At 52.0% G+C, this 17511-nt stretch overlaps 2 protein-coding genes across 2 annotated transcripts; both read right to left on the bottom strand.

Moving 5' to 3' along the window:
• Window positions 1-294: 294 nt before the first annotated feature.
• Window positions 295-2551, bottom strand: CTHT_0044280 (uncharacterized protein; the record flags this gene model as incomplete). The annotated part of the gene is made up of 2 exons (XM_006694757.1): window positions 295-384; window positions 611-2551. 2 exons carry the CDS (start codon window positions 2549-2551, stop codon window positions 295-297), a joined length of 2031 nt encoding a protein of 676 aa, XP_006694820.1.
• An 11711-nt stretch (window positions 2552-14262) lies between these two features.
• CTHT_0044270 (uncharacterized protein) lies at window positions 14263-16093 on the bottom strand (the record flags this gene model as incomplete). Its single annotated transcript, XM_006694756.1, has 2 exons — window positions 14263-15929; window positions 15994-16093. The coding sequence occupies 2 exons, from the start codon at window positions 16091-16093 to the stop codon at window positions 14263-14265; spliced, it is 1767 nt and encodes a 588-aa protein (XP_006694819.1).
• Between the last annotated feature and the right edge of the window lie 1418 nt (window positions 16094-17511).

Genomic DNA, 17511 nt, shown 5'->3' with positions numbered 1-17511 from the left:
AAAGGACTGCGATGATGAAGCCAAGCCCGAACGATCCCAAGACAGTCCCATTTGGGTATATAATCAATCCCAGAGAAATAAAGTTACAGCTCAAACCGAATCCAGCTTTTCTTTCCCAAGCAATATTCGACCCAAGTGAAAAAAAAAAAAACCTAGCGAAGCACTTGTACAAAGCCATGTTCGAAGAACGCAGCGACAAACCCAGCAGGAATGTCAACAACCTACCGAAGTGACATTAAACGATTCTGCCTTGATGATGAATTCCACGGAGAAAGCGGTTGAGAAGCCCCAGATTTACTGGGCCTTCATGCACTCCTCGATCTGCTTGGCGTACTTCTCCTTCAGAGCCCGGCGGTTGACCTTTTGAGTCGCTGTGACAAGGCCCTGTGAGAGTGCCTACAGTCAGCACCTATTACTCAGAATTGAAAAAGGGAAAGCTCAAGTGCGGCAGCAGGTGATAGGAAGAATGACGGGAGATGGGGACAAAGAGATTTACATTCGCAGGCGTCCATTCGTCGCTAACAAGGACGACGCAAGCCACCGTCTCGAGAGAGCTTAAACCCGCTGCCCGCGCAGCCCCCTGCAGTTCACGGAGGACTGCCTTACGAACCATTTTGTCGGCCAATAAGGCGGCCTCTGTCAGTCGGTCGACATTCACGCCGGCGCCCTTGGCCAAGCTGCGCAGTGCCTGTTCGCTGGGCACCACAATCGCGATGGGCCGAGTGCAGTCTGCATCTCCGTAGACCATGACGGCCTGAACACAAGCCACACCGCGGTAGACGGCCTCGAGCTTTTCAAGCGCGATATACTCGCCGCCTCGCAGCTTTACCAGGTTCTTCAAGCGGTCGATCACGCGAAGGTGACCGGTTGGCGTGAACTCACCGATGTCGCCCGTCCGGAACCAACCGTCGACAGTCACGGCCGCGGCAGTCTCTTCCGGGTTGTCGAGGTATTCCCGAATCACGGGCCCGCCGCGGATCAGAATCTCGCCGCGTGGGGGCTCCCGATCGGTGAAATACCCGAGCTCGGGCACCGATACAAGCTTGACCTCGACAGAGGGCGGGATTGTGCCAATGGCATCGTTCCCGATCTCCCACTGCAGGGGGCTGGTAAGCGCCCCGTTCCCGCAGGTCTCTGTCAACCCATATCCGACCAGCATGGGCGCGAGAACAACAGACAGAAGCCTCCTTGTCGCTGGGGCGATCCCGCTCGCCCCGTTGACAATGAACCGCAGGTAAGAGGCTCCGGCGTTGGCCCGGACACGCGAAAGGATAGCAGCGTCGATAATACCAGCCCCGGGTAGCTGCCAGGAGAGAAGGGTTTCCTTGGCCCAGACGGCACCCCAAAACATAGCCCTCAACGGCAGAGGCGTCTTGGCCACCTTGGCTTCGATCCCTTTCCTCACTGTCTCCCAGACCGCCGGAACGCCCACCATGACAGTGGGCTCGAACGCGCGCATGTCACCTGGACAGCCGGGCTCCATGTCGCGCTCCGACAGTGTGCGCGGGTGGCCATAACCGAGCGTCGCGCCGACGAAGATGGCCAAGTTTTCGAGCACCAGTTCGAAGATGTGCGCCAACGGAAGGTACGCGAGCACGCGTTCCTCCTGGGTGACCGCCGGCTGGATGAGCGCGTGCAGCCCGGCAACCGCAGCGACAAAAGCGCCGTGAGTCACCGGGACACCCTTTGGCGCGCCGGTGCTGCCGGACGTATACATAATGCAGAATGTATCGTCCGGCCGGGGCACGGTGGGGTCAACAGGATTGGCTTCGCCCAGGGCACGGAGCTCCTCGAAGGAGATAATGGTGAGCTCCGGTCGGGCAGCTTTGGCAGAGGAGAGGAACTCGGCCATCTCGGCGTCTGGGATGGGCAAATGGCTTGCCTGGTTGTATACCAGCACGCGGACACGAACAGCCTGGTCTTCCAGCAAGGGCCGGCGCACCGTCTTCAGCAGGTGCGGGTCGATGAACATGGCCTCGGCACCCGACTGCCGCATCGAGAGCGCAACACCCTCCTCACCCAGGGTATCGTAGGCCGTGACGACTGCGATGGCCTGCGAGGCACATGCGTGGGCGATGGCCAACCACTGGGCACTGGTGGTCGCGAACAGATGCACCCGCGACTCCCGAGGGTACAGGTGCAAAGCCCGCAGACCGGCGGCGACCTGGGCAGCAAGCACAGAGTACTGCCTGTACGTCATGTATTTGTACGGGCCCAACGAGTAAGTCATCCACTCCTTCTCTATTTCTTCGCCGCCGCGGACGATCTTGCGGCGAACGGGCTTGGTGCCTAGCAGCTGGCGGGTGGCTATGGCGGGCTTATCGCCATAGAGCATGGCTGAACGACGCACCAGGTGGTACGCCGTTTCGACTTCCGGATCCGGGCGGGAGAGCAGCTCCGGGATGGCTGAGGGATGCCGACGCGGCGCCGTCTCGTTGGCTGCCGGTGTCGCACCGGAAACGGGAACGGTAAAGGGGGGCTGATCCACGGCATGGAGCGGAATCGAGCCAGTGGCCCAGAGAGTCTGTTTAGGTTGAGGTTGGCCGTTCATTTTGCTGGAAGTTTTTGGTCTTTGAAGGAAAGAAAGCGAAATCGAGAAGTCAGGAAGCTGTTGTAGTTGAGTTTGCTTTCCCTGCCGAGTGAAAGTGGAAAACTCTCGGGGGTCCTTGCGCTTAAATGGTCGCTGGCAGATGGCTCTTGCGTCCCAGCTTGGATGATAACAAGCTAGCCGGTGCTTCAGCACCTGACAATCGCAATTTTCCCTCTTCGAGTTGGCTTTGATCGTGCGTTATCCGGTGCCTAACAGTTCCCATCATTGCGGGTTTATGGGACTGAGATCCGGAGTGCGCACGTGGGGGTGCGATTAGGGATGATGACGACATTGGGTCGAAGGCATCGCCACACGAGCGAAAGTTACCTCGGCTTATGGATGTCGATCGAGGGGACAAAAAGTGAGAGATGACCTATGAGGACGTGGTAAATAGATGAGAGGTGTCCCAACGCTTAGGGGTGTTGGGTTTGACACGAGGTACTGCCTGTCAGGGTGGGAGGGGAAAAGTCATTGGGGTAGGTGTTGTGTAACAGGTAAGCTGACCTCAGTGCTCGGGGGAGAGTGGTGCGAAGTAGTGCTTCGTGCAGGGTGCTTCGATTCGGAATATCTGAGCCAAAAAAAAAAAAAGGAAAAACTCATGGCTTCATCACAAAGCGATGTTTCCAAGCGAGGTGGAAGATCATTTTGCCCGGCTTCACGATCCGTGACCTCCATCTGACTGTTGTAATCTTCATACGCATCTACGTCTCGCTTGATCTTCACCTTGCGTCGTCGTTCTTATTTCTGGCGAGACAGTCTGTGCTAAGCATGCCTCGTCGTTAACCAGAATCACCACAAACCTCCAAGCATCTCTCTCCCAACTTTACGCGATTGGCCCTCTCGCACTCTCCGTCCTCCTCCGCGTCTTTATTGTCCCCTTCTACATAGTATCCTTTGCTGCACGAGCCCCACATTGCGTCCCGAGAGAACGGGACGCGGGGTGCCAAGAGCGTCGCATAACTCCACCCAAGGCACCAATCGTCGCCGTTCGCCAAGACGGAGATGGCAACATGCGCCGAGCTTTGGCACGGAGGGAAGTGGAGTGTTCGGGGTATCCACTTCTCATGGGATGAGAGACGGACCAGGAAAGAATAACTGAGTGGTATTAGGAGTGCGGTTGAGATTAGAAAGGAATGAGGAAGGTGCGATGTGGATGTGTAGTTGTGGTAGTGATGAGATAGGAAAAGGAAGGAGCGAGGGGTGATGAGGGAAGGAGGGGATGCACCTCGATCGGCTCTTGCCCCGGGGTGAAATTGGATATATTTAAGAGACGGGACACAGGAATAACTAAATCGAGGAGTTGAAACAGAATCAGGTTTTCAATCTCCCGCTTGTAAGCAGACCTTTCAGGGACATATCTCGCTTCGGAGTCTTCGAGTCCGATGTGCGTGGCCTAGTGAGTACTACCGGAGGGCCTGAAAGTTTCCCTGTTTCCTGTGTTCCTCTGGTTACGTTCTTAGGCAGGTATTCTCTCCCCCATTTTTGTCCATTAATGTGCTATTTGGTCTTCATGGGATGCTTTGGTGCCAAGAGGAAGAGGAGATGCAGGTCGTGTAAATGGGTCGGAGGTGTCCAGGCCAGGGTTTCGGATTGGGATGTTCATGCTGCACCTTGAGTTTTAGGCATCTCCGAGGCTGAGTGATTGATTGTTGCAGTTTATGATAAAACGGATGACCTATTTCTCTTTAAATATGAGTGAGGGGTCAATCGGTAATAAGTCCTTTCTGATCAAAGCTGTGGATGTGGACAAAAATCTCGTGGGAGGTGCTGCCCGGAGAGGCCTCTCAAGCAGTCGCGTCCATTATGGCTTCAACTGGCTTACTACCTGGAGAGCTCTCGAGCTTTTGTTGTTCCTTGCTCCAGGGCTCCAGGACAATATGCAATTGTTCCAACAGATATGAGATCAAAGTATATAATGCTCTCTATCTCACCAACAACTTATCTCCATGAGCAATAATAATATACAGCTTCCATCGCGACCATCGTAAAGAGTATCTCTTAGTCTTAACTACAAGAGTTGACTTCATCTCTTGCGGGTTGAATCTACGAAAACCTTCTTGTTCTGGATCATTTGAGCTTGGAGTCCATTTAACTCCTCGAGGGAAACCCAAAGTGAGGCAGTGTTTATGACTCCGTTGCCCAGTGAGCTTTGGATTACAACTCAGTCCGCGGGGGAAACCCTTGAATGAAGCTATTGGAGTTCTGTACTCTGCGCATCCATAACACTCTGCGAAAAGCCCGAGTGCGCGGGGCCTTTACTCCCCCTGCCACGATTTGAACCGGGGCGCCTACCACATATGCATGGCCAGTGCATTGGAGCCGGTTCGACCACAATAGGTATCAGATGATATCACTTGTGTCCTCAGCTTTGCCTCTTGGCCACAACCTGAAAACAGGTTGTAGCAGGCATCTGATGATAGCTGACCTTCGAGGGATACCTGATAAACCTCCTTTCCTCAGAGCTGGGGGCCTGCTATACAAGCTTGTCCCGTGATCCCCTGTCCTGTTTCGAATACTCTCCACCATCTCCTTTCCCATCATGGTTCCACCTGAGGCATACGTCCTCATCTCCTCATCGTGCACACCATCAACAACCAGTTGTAATATTCAGGCTTGCTTCTCTGACACCCATCCATTTATCTTCAGGAACAAGCTCTCAGGACAACCGTCGTCCTTGACTTCTAGAATTCGCAGCCAATTGCAGCTTAAACTCCAACACATTAGAACTCATGTGAACTCCCTGTGCGCTTCGTGCCTGAGCAATCTTCCTCCTTTAGCAGCGTTCCACAAAAGGACCAATGTTGCTGTCACTTGCGTTAGCGCCAGTTGGGTATTCATCCTCGCGTTCTGAGTTCTTACCCCGTCCGAGCATGGAGCTCATGTTCAGCTCATGCTCGTTTGGAACAATGCTTCGGCAGTTCAGTTCGGTATATATACTGGTCGTTGAACAGCCATTTGACGACTATATTAAAACTTAGTGAGGTTCCATTTAGGAGGTGACCTATTTCAGCATGAAAAGTTCTTACGAACATACCTGTTAGCCCAGTGATATCATTGATGGAGTATTTTCCTTTTCCTTCGATAATGCCCCATAATCCTCGAGGTAACCCCGAAAAAAGGCGGAAGACTGAGAAAAGCAACCCATAACAGTTAGAGGCAATTCCGAGAGCTATAAACATTCGCGCTCGCGTGTACATAAGCTCAAAAGCAACTGTACACCACCATTTAGGACCCGCTAGGCCCTGGTTACCTTCCCGTTTTTATGTTCTCACGTATCTCATCATCGTCACTCAAGGAACTGTCGGATTCTGTATCACTGTCAGATCTCTCCATCGACTGCACTTTGGCAGCGTCATGCTCATCGTTGTCGACATCGCCGACAAAATTTTGGGAATGATGAGGTCGTCTCCCTCTCCAGCAGTGACCAGCTACGGAGCACACCACCGCGCTTCCCATACAGGTGGTGTACTTTGCCTTCCCGCTCCAGATAAGGCGCTGATCTCATTCTGGAGCTTGCTGCTGAGCTCAGCAAGCATATTCTGATGGATCAATGCGGCCTCCTTCAGATATGGTGGGAGAACAGGCGCGGACGAAAAAGATGTGGCTGGTTAACTCAGATACAGAGTCCTTCCAAGCTTATTCTACTTTCAGCAGAAGATCCTTCTTGGATCCAGGAGCCTTCGTTTGGAGAAAGTCTAAACCGTCACCCAGCAAAGCATCGAGAAACGAAGCACCACTGCATGTTCCAAAATGTCAGTTCAAACTGGGCGATATGCAATGTTAGGGATGAGAATTCACAATGTCTGGGGGAAGTCGCAGCACGGGCTCCCTTCCGCGCCACTCTACTATGGACCACCTGATTTCCGCAAGATGGCTTCATGGGCTGCCTAGGACATCTTGACCCTCGAGTACGGTTCATCAGGATCTTTGTATTGCCAACGAGAAACTAGCCTCGTAGCTCACTCCTCGCTCGATTGGAGTATAGCTTCCTTAGCTCGAAGCGGTTCGGTTTCTTTCAGTGATGAAATAGCCCAACGAAGAGTTTCCGCCAGTTTTCTGCCTTTTTTGTGAGAAAGGACGAGTGGTGTGGATGGTAGGAAAGACTAACTGCTTGGTATTTGTCATGGCTTGTTTTGGAGTAAATCATCGACATCTGCACGTGAGAGGTCCACAGGTCCCCTGATATTCGGATCAGACTAATACTTAATGCCATAACAGAGCTGTTCTGTACGTTTTCTGAAGTTCCTCTGGTGGATAGGTAGAGATAATCCTAATGATTCAAAAAAATAAGAAATAAAAAATAAAAAATAAAATAATAAACTTACGCAACTCGCTCTGCCACCGTCGATGGTCGCGCGCACCCATGTTTGGGAACATAGCAGGGCTCTTAGATGTTGAACCTACTCCCCGTAGGCCAGCGTCGATCTCATGAGACAGCTGACGAGTGTTCTCGAGGCTATCGTCGACCGCTCGCTGTTTGATGCAAACCCGGAACCGAATCCCCTTCCTCCAACAAGTCTCCCAGACAGATCCTGAATCCATGGCCGAGAGAAGTAGAGCAAGCGACTTGTCGATCAATCTCAGCAGTCGGAGGACCCTCCCTTTGCAAGAAAGTGGTAGTAACTACACTTGCCGATCGTTTTCGACGGAGGAGACTTCCATAGGTGGAAACGAGATGCTGGTGATTCCAGTGTAGAAGGCGAGGAGTTGAAGTGATACGCTTGTTGGAGTACACCGAGTAACAGACAGGTAGGCGATCCAAGGCAGGAATGTTAGTGGAGAGGGGAGGTAAAGAATGCGGTTTTCTAGGGCCAAAGGTTTTGTAATTGCCAAAAAGTTGAATCGAAGCCTTGCTTCAACGGCTCGCTTCAAGGATGGAAGGAAGTGAAGAGCACTTTGAGACGGTCAAATCAGGTGGATCGCTATGAACAGGAAAAACAACTATCTGATCAAGATCTCCTTCCCTTCCCGCCAAATTATCCGGATGATGAGTAAGAAGAACTACAAGTACGAAGATTATTCTGACGTTCACGCGAAACACACAGAAGTTGCTATCAGTGCTTGCCTCACGAATCTCACCAATCCATTGAACTCCCTAGTGTGATTGCGTTTTGCCCTGGAATTGTTGTGAGTTAGCTCAACTAGAAATTTATCCCCAGGAGAAATGATGCGCTCTCAGGGTAAAGCATCTTGATGTGCGAAAGATCGTTGTCTTTCCCCCCTTTTTGTTCGAATGCGGTATCCACAGCAACGGAGAGCTTGACACTTATCTGACTAGATATTCTCGCTGATCGATAAAATGTACATGCTAATTGTGAATTAATTAGCAATTATTATGAGGGTACTTCCTAGATCGTTGACATCACCGACACAGCGATCTTACAAGGCTCAGATCAGATGACGACTAATTCCCCCCAAATCCCGTAGTCTGCACAGACATGGATATGGGTCCCGAAAGCTTGATTCTTCTTCTCGCTTTCACTTGGCGCTTTCCGAAATTCTCATTCTAAAAGCCATGTTCAAGTGACCAGCTGATGCCTGTGGGTTTCGCCACCGTCTCTTCTTTTTCTTCCCTTCTCCGCAAGGCTAGAGGCCCATGCACTGGCGTGTGACTGTGCAAGCATTGTCAACAGTCGTCCCGAGAAGAGCTCGAGACGGTTGGCTTGCGTAAACCTGGAGACATGATGAAGCTCTGGATGGAAGCATCGGTGTTGATGGCTCCTATCCTCTCCACGGTACCTTGTTCACAAAGCTCTTACAAACCAGAAGCATGAGGAAGGCTTAACAAACTACTCCCAGACCGTACCTACACAGATGGTTGTGACGGGCATTTCGGACCAGATCCCTAGAAGTCAAACAAACGCAATTGGCCGCCGGAAGGCCATCTGGCCGTCTACGTAAAAGAAAACGACTCGCTGAGAAACTCCAGATGAACTCCTTCCTCGGCGATTGTGTGACAAGATTCGGCACGTTTTCCATCTTTCTTTTCGCCACAACCTTAGTGTTTGTGGAAGCTTTAGAGTCCTGAGTACTTCGCCCGAAGTACAGTACATAGGTAATCGAGACAAGGAACACAGCCCACGGGGTTATCGGTCGATTCCAGCATGCCCTGGCCCATGGCATCCGAACCGTTCCGAGTCGTAACCCCCGAGAATCTTTCGTCTCCAGACCCGCGCATTGAGCTCCTTACAACGACAAGATGTGGGGAGAGATCTCGACAGGCGAGTCAGTGGCACGTGAGAACTCGCCGAAGATCAGCCTACCCCAGAGCCAGAATCACAAGACAACGCAATAACAGATCGGCAAAGAGTGTCTTAGGGATGAACTAAGCCGAGCATCACCGAGTCCCGACATCCAATTCTCAATGAGCAAGCATTGGCCTCGGGTTTCATACCTGTAATAGCGGCGCCGAAGTAACCGGAGATGTTAACCTATCTAGGCCGTCCTCATGGCGATACGGTGTGGGGAGAAGCTTCGGAAAAGAATTCTGGAAACCTTCCTAATTGGGGTTGTTGGTGTGGTGGATGTTTCGCAGATGACCCCGTTCTGGTGGCATTGTTTAGGGGTGAAGAGTAAAGCCGAGGAAGGGTGCTCCGCTCCGTTTGTCCAGAATGAGGGACCGTTCTTACCGGGGTGTACCGGCCGCCGGGGGATGAAACGGTCCCCCTCCGTACCGGGTAACGGTGGATACCGCCCGGCTTCGAGGAACGTCTGCGCCGGGATTCACCGACATCAGTCCGGAGATACTGAGACTTCCGGTGCGAACTTGTCCTCCGTATCGGCGAGAACACGTAGTATGGGATCCTTTTCGAAAGAAGTGAATGGAATTGAACGAAAACTACTGTCATGACAAATATGTGCAGTAGGTTAGTGATGATAACCAATGAGATGCTCATTCTGGGGCCAGAAGCAGGCAGGATTGACAGCTTCAACATGCCAGCATTAGCTCGATGTTTGGCTCCCAATCCGGGGATCATGGAATCTTCAATATTTCCGTACAACTCACCATGGTTGATAGGTGAGCTTCCTTGGCACAGCAGAGCAGGAGTCGGTGTTGTTCATGCCTAATAAGTTCACGATGGCGGATGAGTCGGTTGAGCACGAGCCAGCGGGGTGGCTACCAAGAACCCCGGGATCTCCCTTTAGCTGCTGGCATGCCAACACCGCTGATGATCATCACGACTATTGGCGATCCGGTGGCGATGTGAGAGAACTATCCCAACACCTCACATGGCGAAATATTTGACAAAGGACTGAGACCCTAAGTAGTGCATACTGGTTTTCATCTCAAACTGGTACTGTCCCCCACACCCCGCAGTTGGGCATGACGATCACGGTTGTGCTAAAGCATGGGCAAGACAGCAGATAGCATAGTAGGTTCGCTCGTGAAGCAATCAGTTGTCAATAACCCATAAAACATCAAGCAGCTTCCTCTCACTAAGCACGACTGGCATCACCGAAAAGTCGGTGAGGTTCACCACGAGACGGGAGAGCGGGCGCTCGCCGCCGGACAGGGCGTGCCACTACCACAAGCATCTTGATGACTTGTCCATGGCTATGAGCCAGCCAGACGACAGGCCGACCCTCCCTTCCCCCGCAGACACGGCACGCGCTGCGGGACGCGGGACACAGACGTAGATATCGGCCCAGAGGCCAAGGTAAAAAGTCTGGCGGATGCCATCACGCAAGCCGCGCCAAGCGGCAAAGCAGGTCTGTCTTGCATCAGAGCCGGCCAGCTAGCTAGCCAGCTAGGCGAATGGCTTGATGTATGATGAGAGCTGGCGAAGAATTGACACGAACGAGCAAGCCCGCAGAACTGCCCCTCCCTTGATGATCTTCATCAAGGATCCACGCCATGTTCTGCTTGAGTTCAGTAAGATGGACTGCCAGAGGAGAAGGGCAGAAGAGGGGTAAAGGCCCCCCCCAGGCCGCGTATTAGTAATTCAAGATTGGAACGGAGCGCGAAGCGGAAGATGTGCTCAAGTTTTGGTGGCGGCAACATCTGGCCAGAGAGAGATGATTCGAGCTGAGATGCAGCAGCGCTGCACAAGCTTGCAGCTGCCGCCACGGGCGGTGATGCTTGATGAGTTGTTAGACCCTCCCGATGGAGATGCAGTGGCGTCGCTGTAGGGCTAGCCAGATGGCTGCACGAAATGTTCAGATAAATGAAAAAAATATTCTTACTATTTAAAATAAGGAATCTAGAATTATCTTGATATCGATCGCATAGTGTGAGTCCAAGGGGTGTGAGTATCGCACTGAACGCCCTGCCGCATCGCGCTTCTGTTGTCCTTTGCCGTTTGGTGTTGTTCGTCGATGGTGAATGGCTGACGCTCCCTCGCAAATTCCGGGGACCCCCTTTTTTTTTTTTCACCACGTGCCCGCAACTTGAAGACGTGGCAGAGCTTTCCGTTTTCAAAACGGCCTCGATAGCAATTGCCCATGTCACCTGGCATTCATTCTCGCAGCCCTCCGAAGTTGGTAGCTGCACACAAAACAATTGATAGCTTTCAAAGTTTAGACCAAAGCAAACGACAGACATAAGACGTAGTGATGGCGGGCGGCTTGTCTTGCTGTTTTTGATGCAATCGAGCTCTCGGGGCAGCATGCAGCAAGCCACGGGGAGCAGACAAGTGCGACAAACTGCTCCAAAACGGAGCGCCGTTGGTGATTGGCTCTTCCGTTATCTACATGCCCCATGATGTATGCCGACTTGAGTCGATATCATTCATGCCTTTTTTACTTCGTATTCTCTACCCTTCGTGTCTTATTATCCACTTCAACACGAATCTTGAAACCACAAGACTGCCAGTTCATTATCGTTCTAGACCCGGGTCTCAAATCTGGGCTCTAAGATGACACTCTTGTCCCGCTGCCACCCGAGGCGGGGCAGAGGGGTTAGAGGGGCAGGTCACCTCCCGAGTGGGATGAGCTTAGTGCTTCTTGATACCCACAAAAGCGAATGCGTAAGAGAAACAGCCTTGTTGGCGAGAGGTATGCTTGGGTCAGCAAGTGATGAGACAACTCAGCACGCATCTCTGCCTGGTGTGGGGCAATTACTCTGACAAGATAGATCGTTGAAGACATTGGGAATCTAAACTCCTCCACCGGAGAGCCTATCAACAGCTTGAGCCCGAGAGGCCCTCATCATCAAGGCAGCGAGGTAGGCCGTCGTAATCAACTACTGTCCAGTTCCGCCCCTCGCAAACCAGACAACGAAGATGTTGTGCAGCAAACTTTTGCTACTCGTCCCTAAACATATTGTAGTGCAGCGCCAAGCTTCCAGGAATCGATCTAAGGCGGCGTGCATGCGACGATGGCCCCATATGCAGGTCGGCAGCAACGATCTGCAGACCAGTCAAGCACATCTGCCCGACAGGCAAGCCACCAAGCCTTATTACCAAGCCGATATTACCCCTCCTTTTGCCGTCTCGTAGCAGTAGTTGCCGGCTGCTTTCTTTCCTACTCTATTATCCATGTGTTCAAACCTGACGCCTGTTGCAATGGCTGATGACAACCCCTACCTTATGCTAACCTTCAGCATCGGGCCGGTACCCCTCCCGAGAAAAAAAAGGAACGGAATGTGGTCCCGAGATCTGATGACAACGTCTGACCGTGCGTGATCAGCTGACATAACCCATGGTAAAACAGTCAAAAGGTACCATGGACAACGAGGGGCAGGATCAGGACCATGGGGGATATAAGTCGGGTCGCACATGTTGGTCACAGATAACACTGTAGCACATGGCAGAGAGCACCCGGTCGGGTTAGTGGTCATTCCGTGTAACTTCATCGATGATCTAATCGGATGTGGTTGCGTGTGATGGTGGTAAAAACGTTCTGAGGTGGAAACGGAGGGGTGCACGCGTGCCTGCCAAGTTGCGTCCTCTTTACACAGCCAAACCGCCAACGGCTTATCGAGACTAGCCCCTGACCCAGAGTTAATACCACCTCTCATAACTATCGCGAAACCTATCAACCCTGGCCGCATCGTCTCCTCTCCATCCAGGTTCTTTCATGATGGCGATGTCCACGGAAAACGCAGTTTCCCGTCAAACGTTTCCGGTAGCTCCAACCAGTTGGCGTTGGACAATGGTGTCCTCTGGAAACTCAACTAAAGAGAAAAAAAGGCTTTAGAAAATCCTTTCCGGAACACCCCAGCATACGGGCTTAAATGTTAACCAACCGCCATAAAGAAGGTTGCGTTGCTGGCCCAACAGATTTGGTTCTGGGAAAGGCCCGGTTAACGGTGGCCTCATTAGGGACTTAGATGACCGCCCAGCTCAGGCTAAGGATCTGACGTTAGAAACAATGATGTTGACGATATTATCTGTGACGTAGTTCTGCTAGCAGTTCAATCACATGCTTGTAGAATTTCATTGTTTGTCCTAGAACCTAGCCACTATATCCCAGAGACGTGATCGACCAGTAACCAGGCCATCATAGATTGCGGCAACCGCCGAGCTGGCTTGTTTTTATCTATCCTCATTCACTCCGCTTCTAAAATGAAGAACGTTTAGACGATTTGGGGGGGATGCGAAGACGGACAAGTGTTAAAAGATGGAGGATAAACCACGCCGTAGCATTGGAGAAAACCAAGAGGAATTGACTTTTCAATTGACATGATAATGTTTAGTAACAAGTCACTGCTATCTCTTTGACTTCCGGCAAAAACTGGCTGAAAAGAAAGAGTAGCAATGGCTGACTGAATTTTTGTTGTCCTCGTGATGTGGGTTTGAGACTGGTGCAACCCCTCAGCGGGGCCGTTCTTGCAGAATGTGTGGCTTCCCCTGGTGGGTGGATTGTGATGGGGATCCACCCCGGTGCTAAGAGACACAGCAATTCTCTCACATTCACAACCAAGCATCAACTATTTTGAGACATTGAGCAGTCATTGCAAAGGAGACGAAAGGTTTTATAATTCTTTTCAATTGTTTTCCCTATCTTTTAACCATTTAAAATTTTTTTCTCTGGGCAGAAGTCTTGACAACGCAAAAACTAACAGTACCAATGCAGTGGGTTGCTTCTCCAGCAACCCCGCACACATCGGAGGATTTTTGTCAAGCCCACCCACTCAATTTTTGGCTCTTTAGTGTAGACAGAAGCATCCACCACGGAAAAACTCTTCACAACTCCTCTTTCTTTCAGAAAGACCCGCACCGGTGTGGAAGGAAAGAAAACAAAACACCAACACACAACAAACGCGCCTAGTCCGAAGAAACTCGCGGCTGCCTGCCGCCGTAATCCCTGTTTCCTTTTCCCATGCTTCCCTACCTTAGAGCATAGACCCTTGGGGTATCCTTCTCTCGAGATAGAGATAAAACAGAAAAGATGCAGACTGTGGTATCATCAAGGGGAAGTGTAACCTTTAGAATGATAAAAAGGGAATTGATTAGGATTAAGGGGATGTTAAGTCCATCCCATCCCTGTTTTCCCCTTTCCCAAAAATGCGAACCGGGTATCGAACGCCAGCCAGTCATGAGGTATGTCGTGAAAACAAACAAAGAGAAATGCCCGCTCGCCGTGCCAGAATCCATTTTATACACAGCAGGATTTAAACACCTGCAAGCAAAGATGTTTTGCCTCCCAGGGTATCATGTAAGATGAGAAGACATGTCGGGAAAAAGAGACAAGAGGGTAAGGCAAGCTGTGAGGTAATTGGTGGATTGAGTTCACCAGGCTTGAGCTGAATAGCCGGCAAAGGGGTTCTGGAAGTACTGATCCCAGCTGCTCGCGTTGGCATCCTCCTCCTTCTTCATGAACGGCTTTTCAGGAAACTGCCTCAGGTTCGCAATGTCGTGTGAAGTATGCCTACGCTTGAGAACTGCGTTGGCCGTTGACGACTTCTGGGACCGCTCCCGCAGGAGATTCCGCCGCAGGGACTCGGTGAGCTCGGTGGCGAGCATGTTTCGCCGAGTAGTTCGCGGAGACAGCGCGGCCTGGAAGTGCATGCCCTGAGCGGCCACATTAATGGGTTGGGCGGCCGATCTCGGGATCTCGTTGATAGGGCGCATTGGGGGGGCCCGGTTGTTGTTCCTCTTCATCATAAGCGGCGCCTCGTCGGAGTCGTTCGGTGAGTTGACCACGGTCGGTCCGTTTAATTGAGGGCGACCCGCACGGTGGAGCGCGGAAGTCGATTGAGACGCAATACCATTGCCAAATCTTTGGGGGCGGGCATTGCTTTGATTCCGCACTTGGTATTGTGTCTGGGCCAGCATGAGAGTGATAAGCGAGCGCCTAGATGTCAGGTTCGCCGTCGATTCGACACGTCTGAACTCGATTTTCTCGGGAGCATTACCGCTATCGCTTTCCTCACCATCTTCTTCCTCCCATTCATCATCATCGTCGATCGCGCTGTCGTCAATCGCACTCTCGGAGTAGTCATCCTCAGAATCGCTGACAGCGGAAGTGTTGAATGTTTGGGTAACGACCTGCTTATTGAACGAGGTATTCTTCCTCTGCGCAGTCATGGCCGCAGCAACCCTCTGTTCTCTAGGTGAGTCATCCTCCACTGAAGAAGCACCGAGCTGGAACATTTTTTGCCTCGGCTGAGCAGTTGGCTGCCTTCTTGCTTCAATCTCACGCTGCTGGTAAGAGCCGTCCTCTGAGCAAGAAGAGCCACCCAGAGCAAATTTTGCCTGTTGCCTCTTTGGGAAGACTGGCTTAGCGGCCGGGGCTTCGTCAGGTCCGGGAATGGCACTCGGTGAAGGGGCTTTAGAGGCTTGGACAGCGGCAAGCAGAGTCGCAGGAACCTGCGCAGGAGAGAAGCCGCGAGTGACGATGGTAGCCCGTGGTTGGTTAGGTAGCTGCGGAGCAGCTTCACGAACGGGCTCTGAAGCGGACGACTGCGCCGACAAGTTGTCAGACGAATTGCATGATGATTGGCTCGTCGTGGAACCTGTCCGAGGAGAGGCCGGACGTTGCTCGACAGAGAGGCAGCGGGGAATGTTAGGGAGCGGGGCAGTGAGAGGTTCCTTGGACTCCATGATAGAAACCACCATCTTCTCTAGCTCGTCCGAAGTGATATGGCGTTGGTTTCCGCGGCTGCGGCTGCTAGCGCACGAATCCTGTCTGCGTATCCTCGGGCGGACAATGTCTACAGGAGCAGATTCCGTGCCAAAGTCAACGGCCTCTTCATCGGCAACAGAGTCAACGCTACCGGACAGCTGAGGAACGTCCTCTGTATTGCCGTGGGGGATGTCTTGAGGCTTGCTAGTGGTGCTGGTAGACAGGCTAATGTCGTCGTTCTCACAGCAAAATGTTTCACGATTCCATAACCGCCAGCTCAGGTTCTCGAGTCTCCTCCCCTGGGCAACGGAGTCGCGACACCTCGCAAAGACTGTTTGCGTAAGAATCAGTACGACGGCCCAGACGTCGAATTAGGATTGCCAGATCAAACTCACCAGTCCACATGCTGAAGAGGTTGGCGGGATTCGTCGTGTCGACCTTGTGGATTACATTGGCGTCCACTTGTAGAACGGGAGCTTCTAGTGAGAGCGGCATTGTGACCGATGATGTTGCTCGACTGCTCGAGCAGATACGGGATGTCACTCAATGGTCTTAATTGGTTGCAATGATCGTTTTCTTCGCTGCCTGTAGGGAGGATACTAAAGCTGAATGCGGTCCTTGGAAATCTGCTCCACACCGAAAGCGCAACTGGGCCAAGATAAGGGTCTTCGTATGACTTTCGAATCGGAACAGTGCCTCCTGTCGTAAGGATTGCTCGCTCAATTTTTAAAGACGTCAGCCCTGTCCTCGGGATTGCTCTTCGATCGTCGACGATGCGGCCTTCCGGAGCGGGCTGGGGTTGTTAAGTCGCGTGGGGTTGTTGGACCACTTCAAGCAGGCTGGATTGTTGCCGAAGTCGTTCGTCTGCTCGCACAATGGGAGCAGATAGTCAATGAAGTCGTCGAAGGCGCGAGGTCGTGATGCGGTATTGAAGCTGGAGAGTGAAGAGAAGTATGGTGTGAGGTGTGTGGGAGCGGGATGGACGCTGATGTATAAGGGAGTGTGATGGGCCCAGATGTCGACAAGGGCCTGGGCCCCGGGTCCACGGCAGCGTGGGATGGGGGTTGATTCGCGGTGAAAAAGCAAAGCACCAGGGGAGGTACCCATGACATCGGTCCCTGGTTGGGCCTGATTCCCGGTACCTGTACAATCCCTGACTGTAGGGGTGTAAGTGGAACGGCAGAGGGGTGTCTGAGTGCAGGGGTTTCAGCCCAAGCTGGAAGTAGAGTACAACCGATTGACGTCGATTTCTTCTTGTGCACCGGTTCGCAAAATATAGCAGATTTTTTTCAAAGCATACAGTCTGCCTCAAATAGACAAAGTAAAAATGTGCTCAATTACATACATTGTTGTTATCCCTGATTTGGTTTCGTATTTTGGCTGCGCGACACTAGGGGACCTCAGGTACTGTACATTGTGCTTGGACAGTGAAGTGCCGGGGCTTTCGCTCAAACGGACCGAGAACCCTTCGATCCACGGGGAAGTGACATTTTCCTTGATGAGGCAGAAATTCAAGGAGAGATTCCTGGTTAGGCTAGCGTCGCACTGCCCTGCCTAAGCCTATCTGGGCAGGCAGGTCCTGTACCCCCAAGTCTCTTAACGGTTGTCCGTATGTATATGATCACATTGCAAGCATAACGGTGACAAACTGCTGCCAACGGAGTTCATCCGCAACGATTCATGAGCCGCGGCTGCCGACGACTATTGCACAAACAGCTTCCTCCACCGCGCCTTCGCTCTTTTCTCGTGCCCTTCCTGTGTTTGAAGTTATCGACGCCTACATAAGCAAATCGTTTTTTCTTGCCTGTCTGCTTCAACTTATCTCATTTCCTTGTCAAAACCACGATCGGTGAATCGAGCTTTCAGTGTCTCGGATCGTTGTCTAATGCCAAGAGGGAAATCTCTTTTCGCAA

This window comes from Thermochaetoides thermophila (assembly GCF_000221225.1).
Source record: "Thermochaetoides thermophila DSM 1495 unplaced genomic scaffold scf7180000011818, whole genome shotgun sequence".
Taxonomy (NCBI): Eukaryota; Fungi; Ascomycota; class Sordariomycetes; order Sordariales; family Chaetomiaceae; genus Thermochaetoides; species Thermochaetoides thermophila.
The sequence above is the reverse complement of the archived record's forward strand: the minus strand, read 5'-3'. Positions and strand labels throughout refer to the sequence as shown.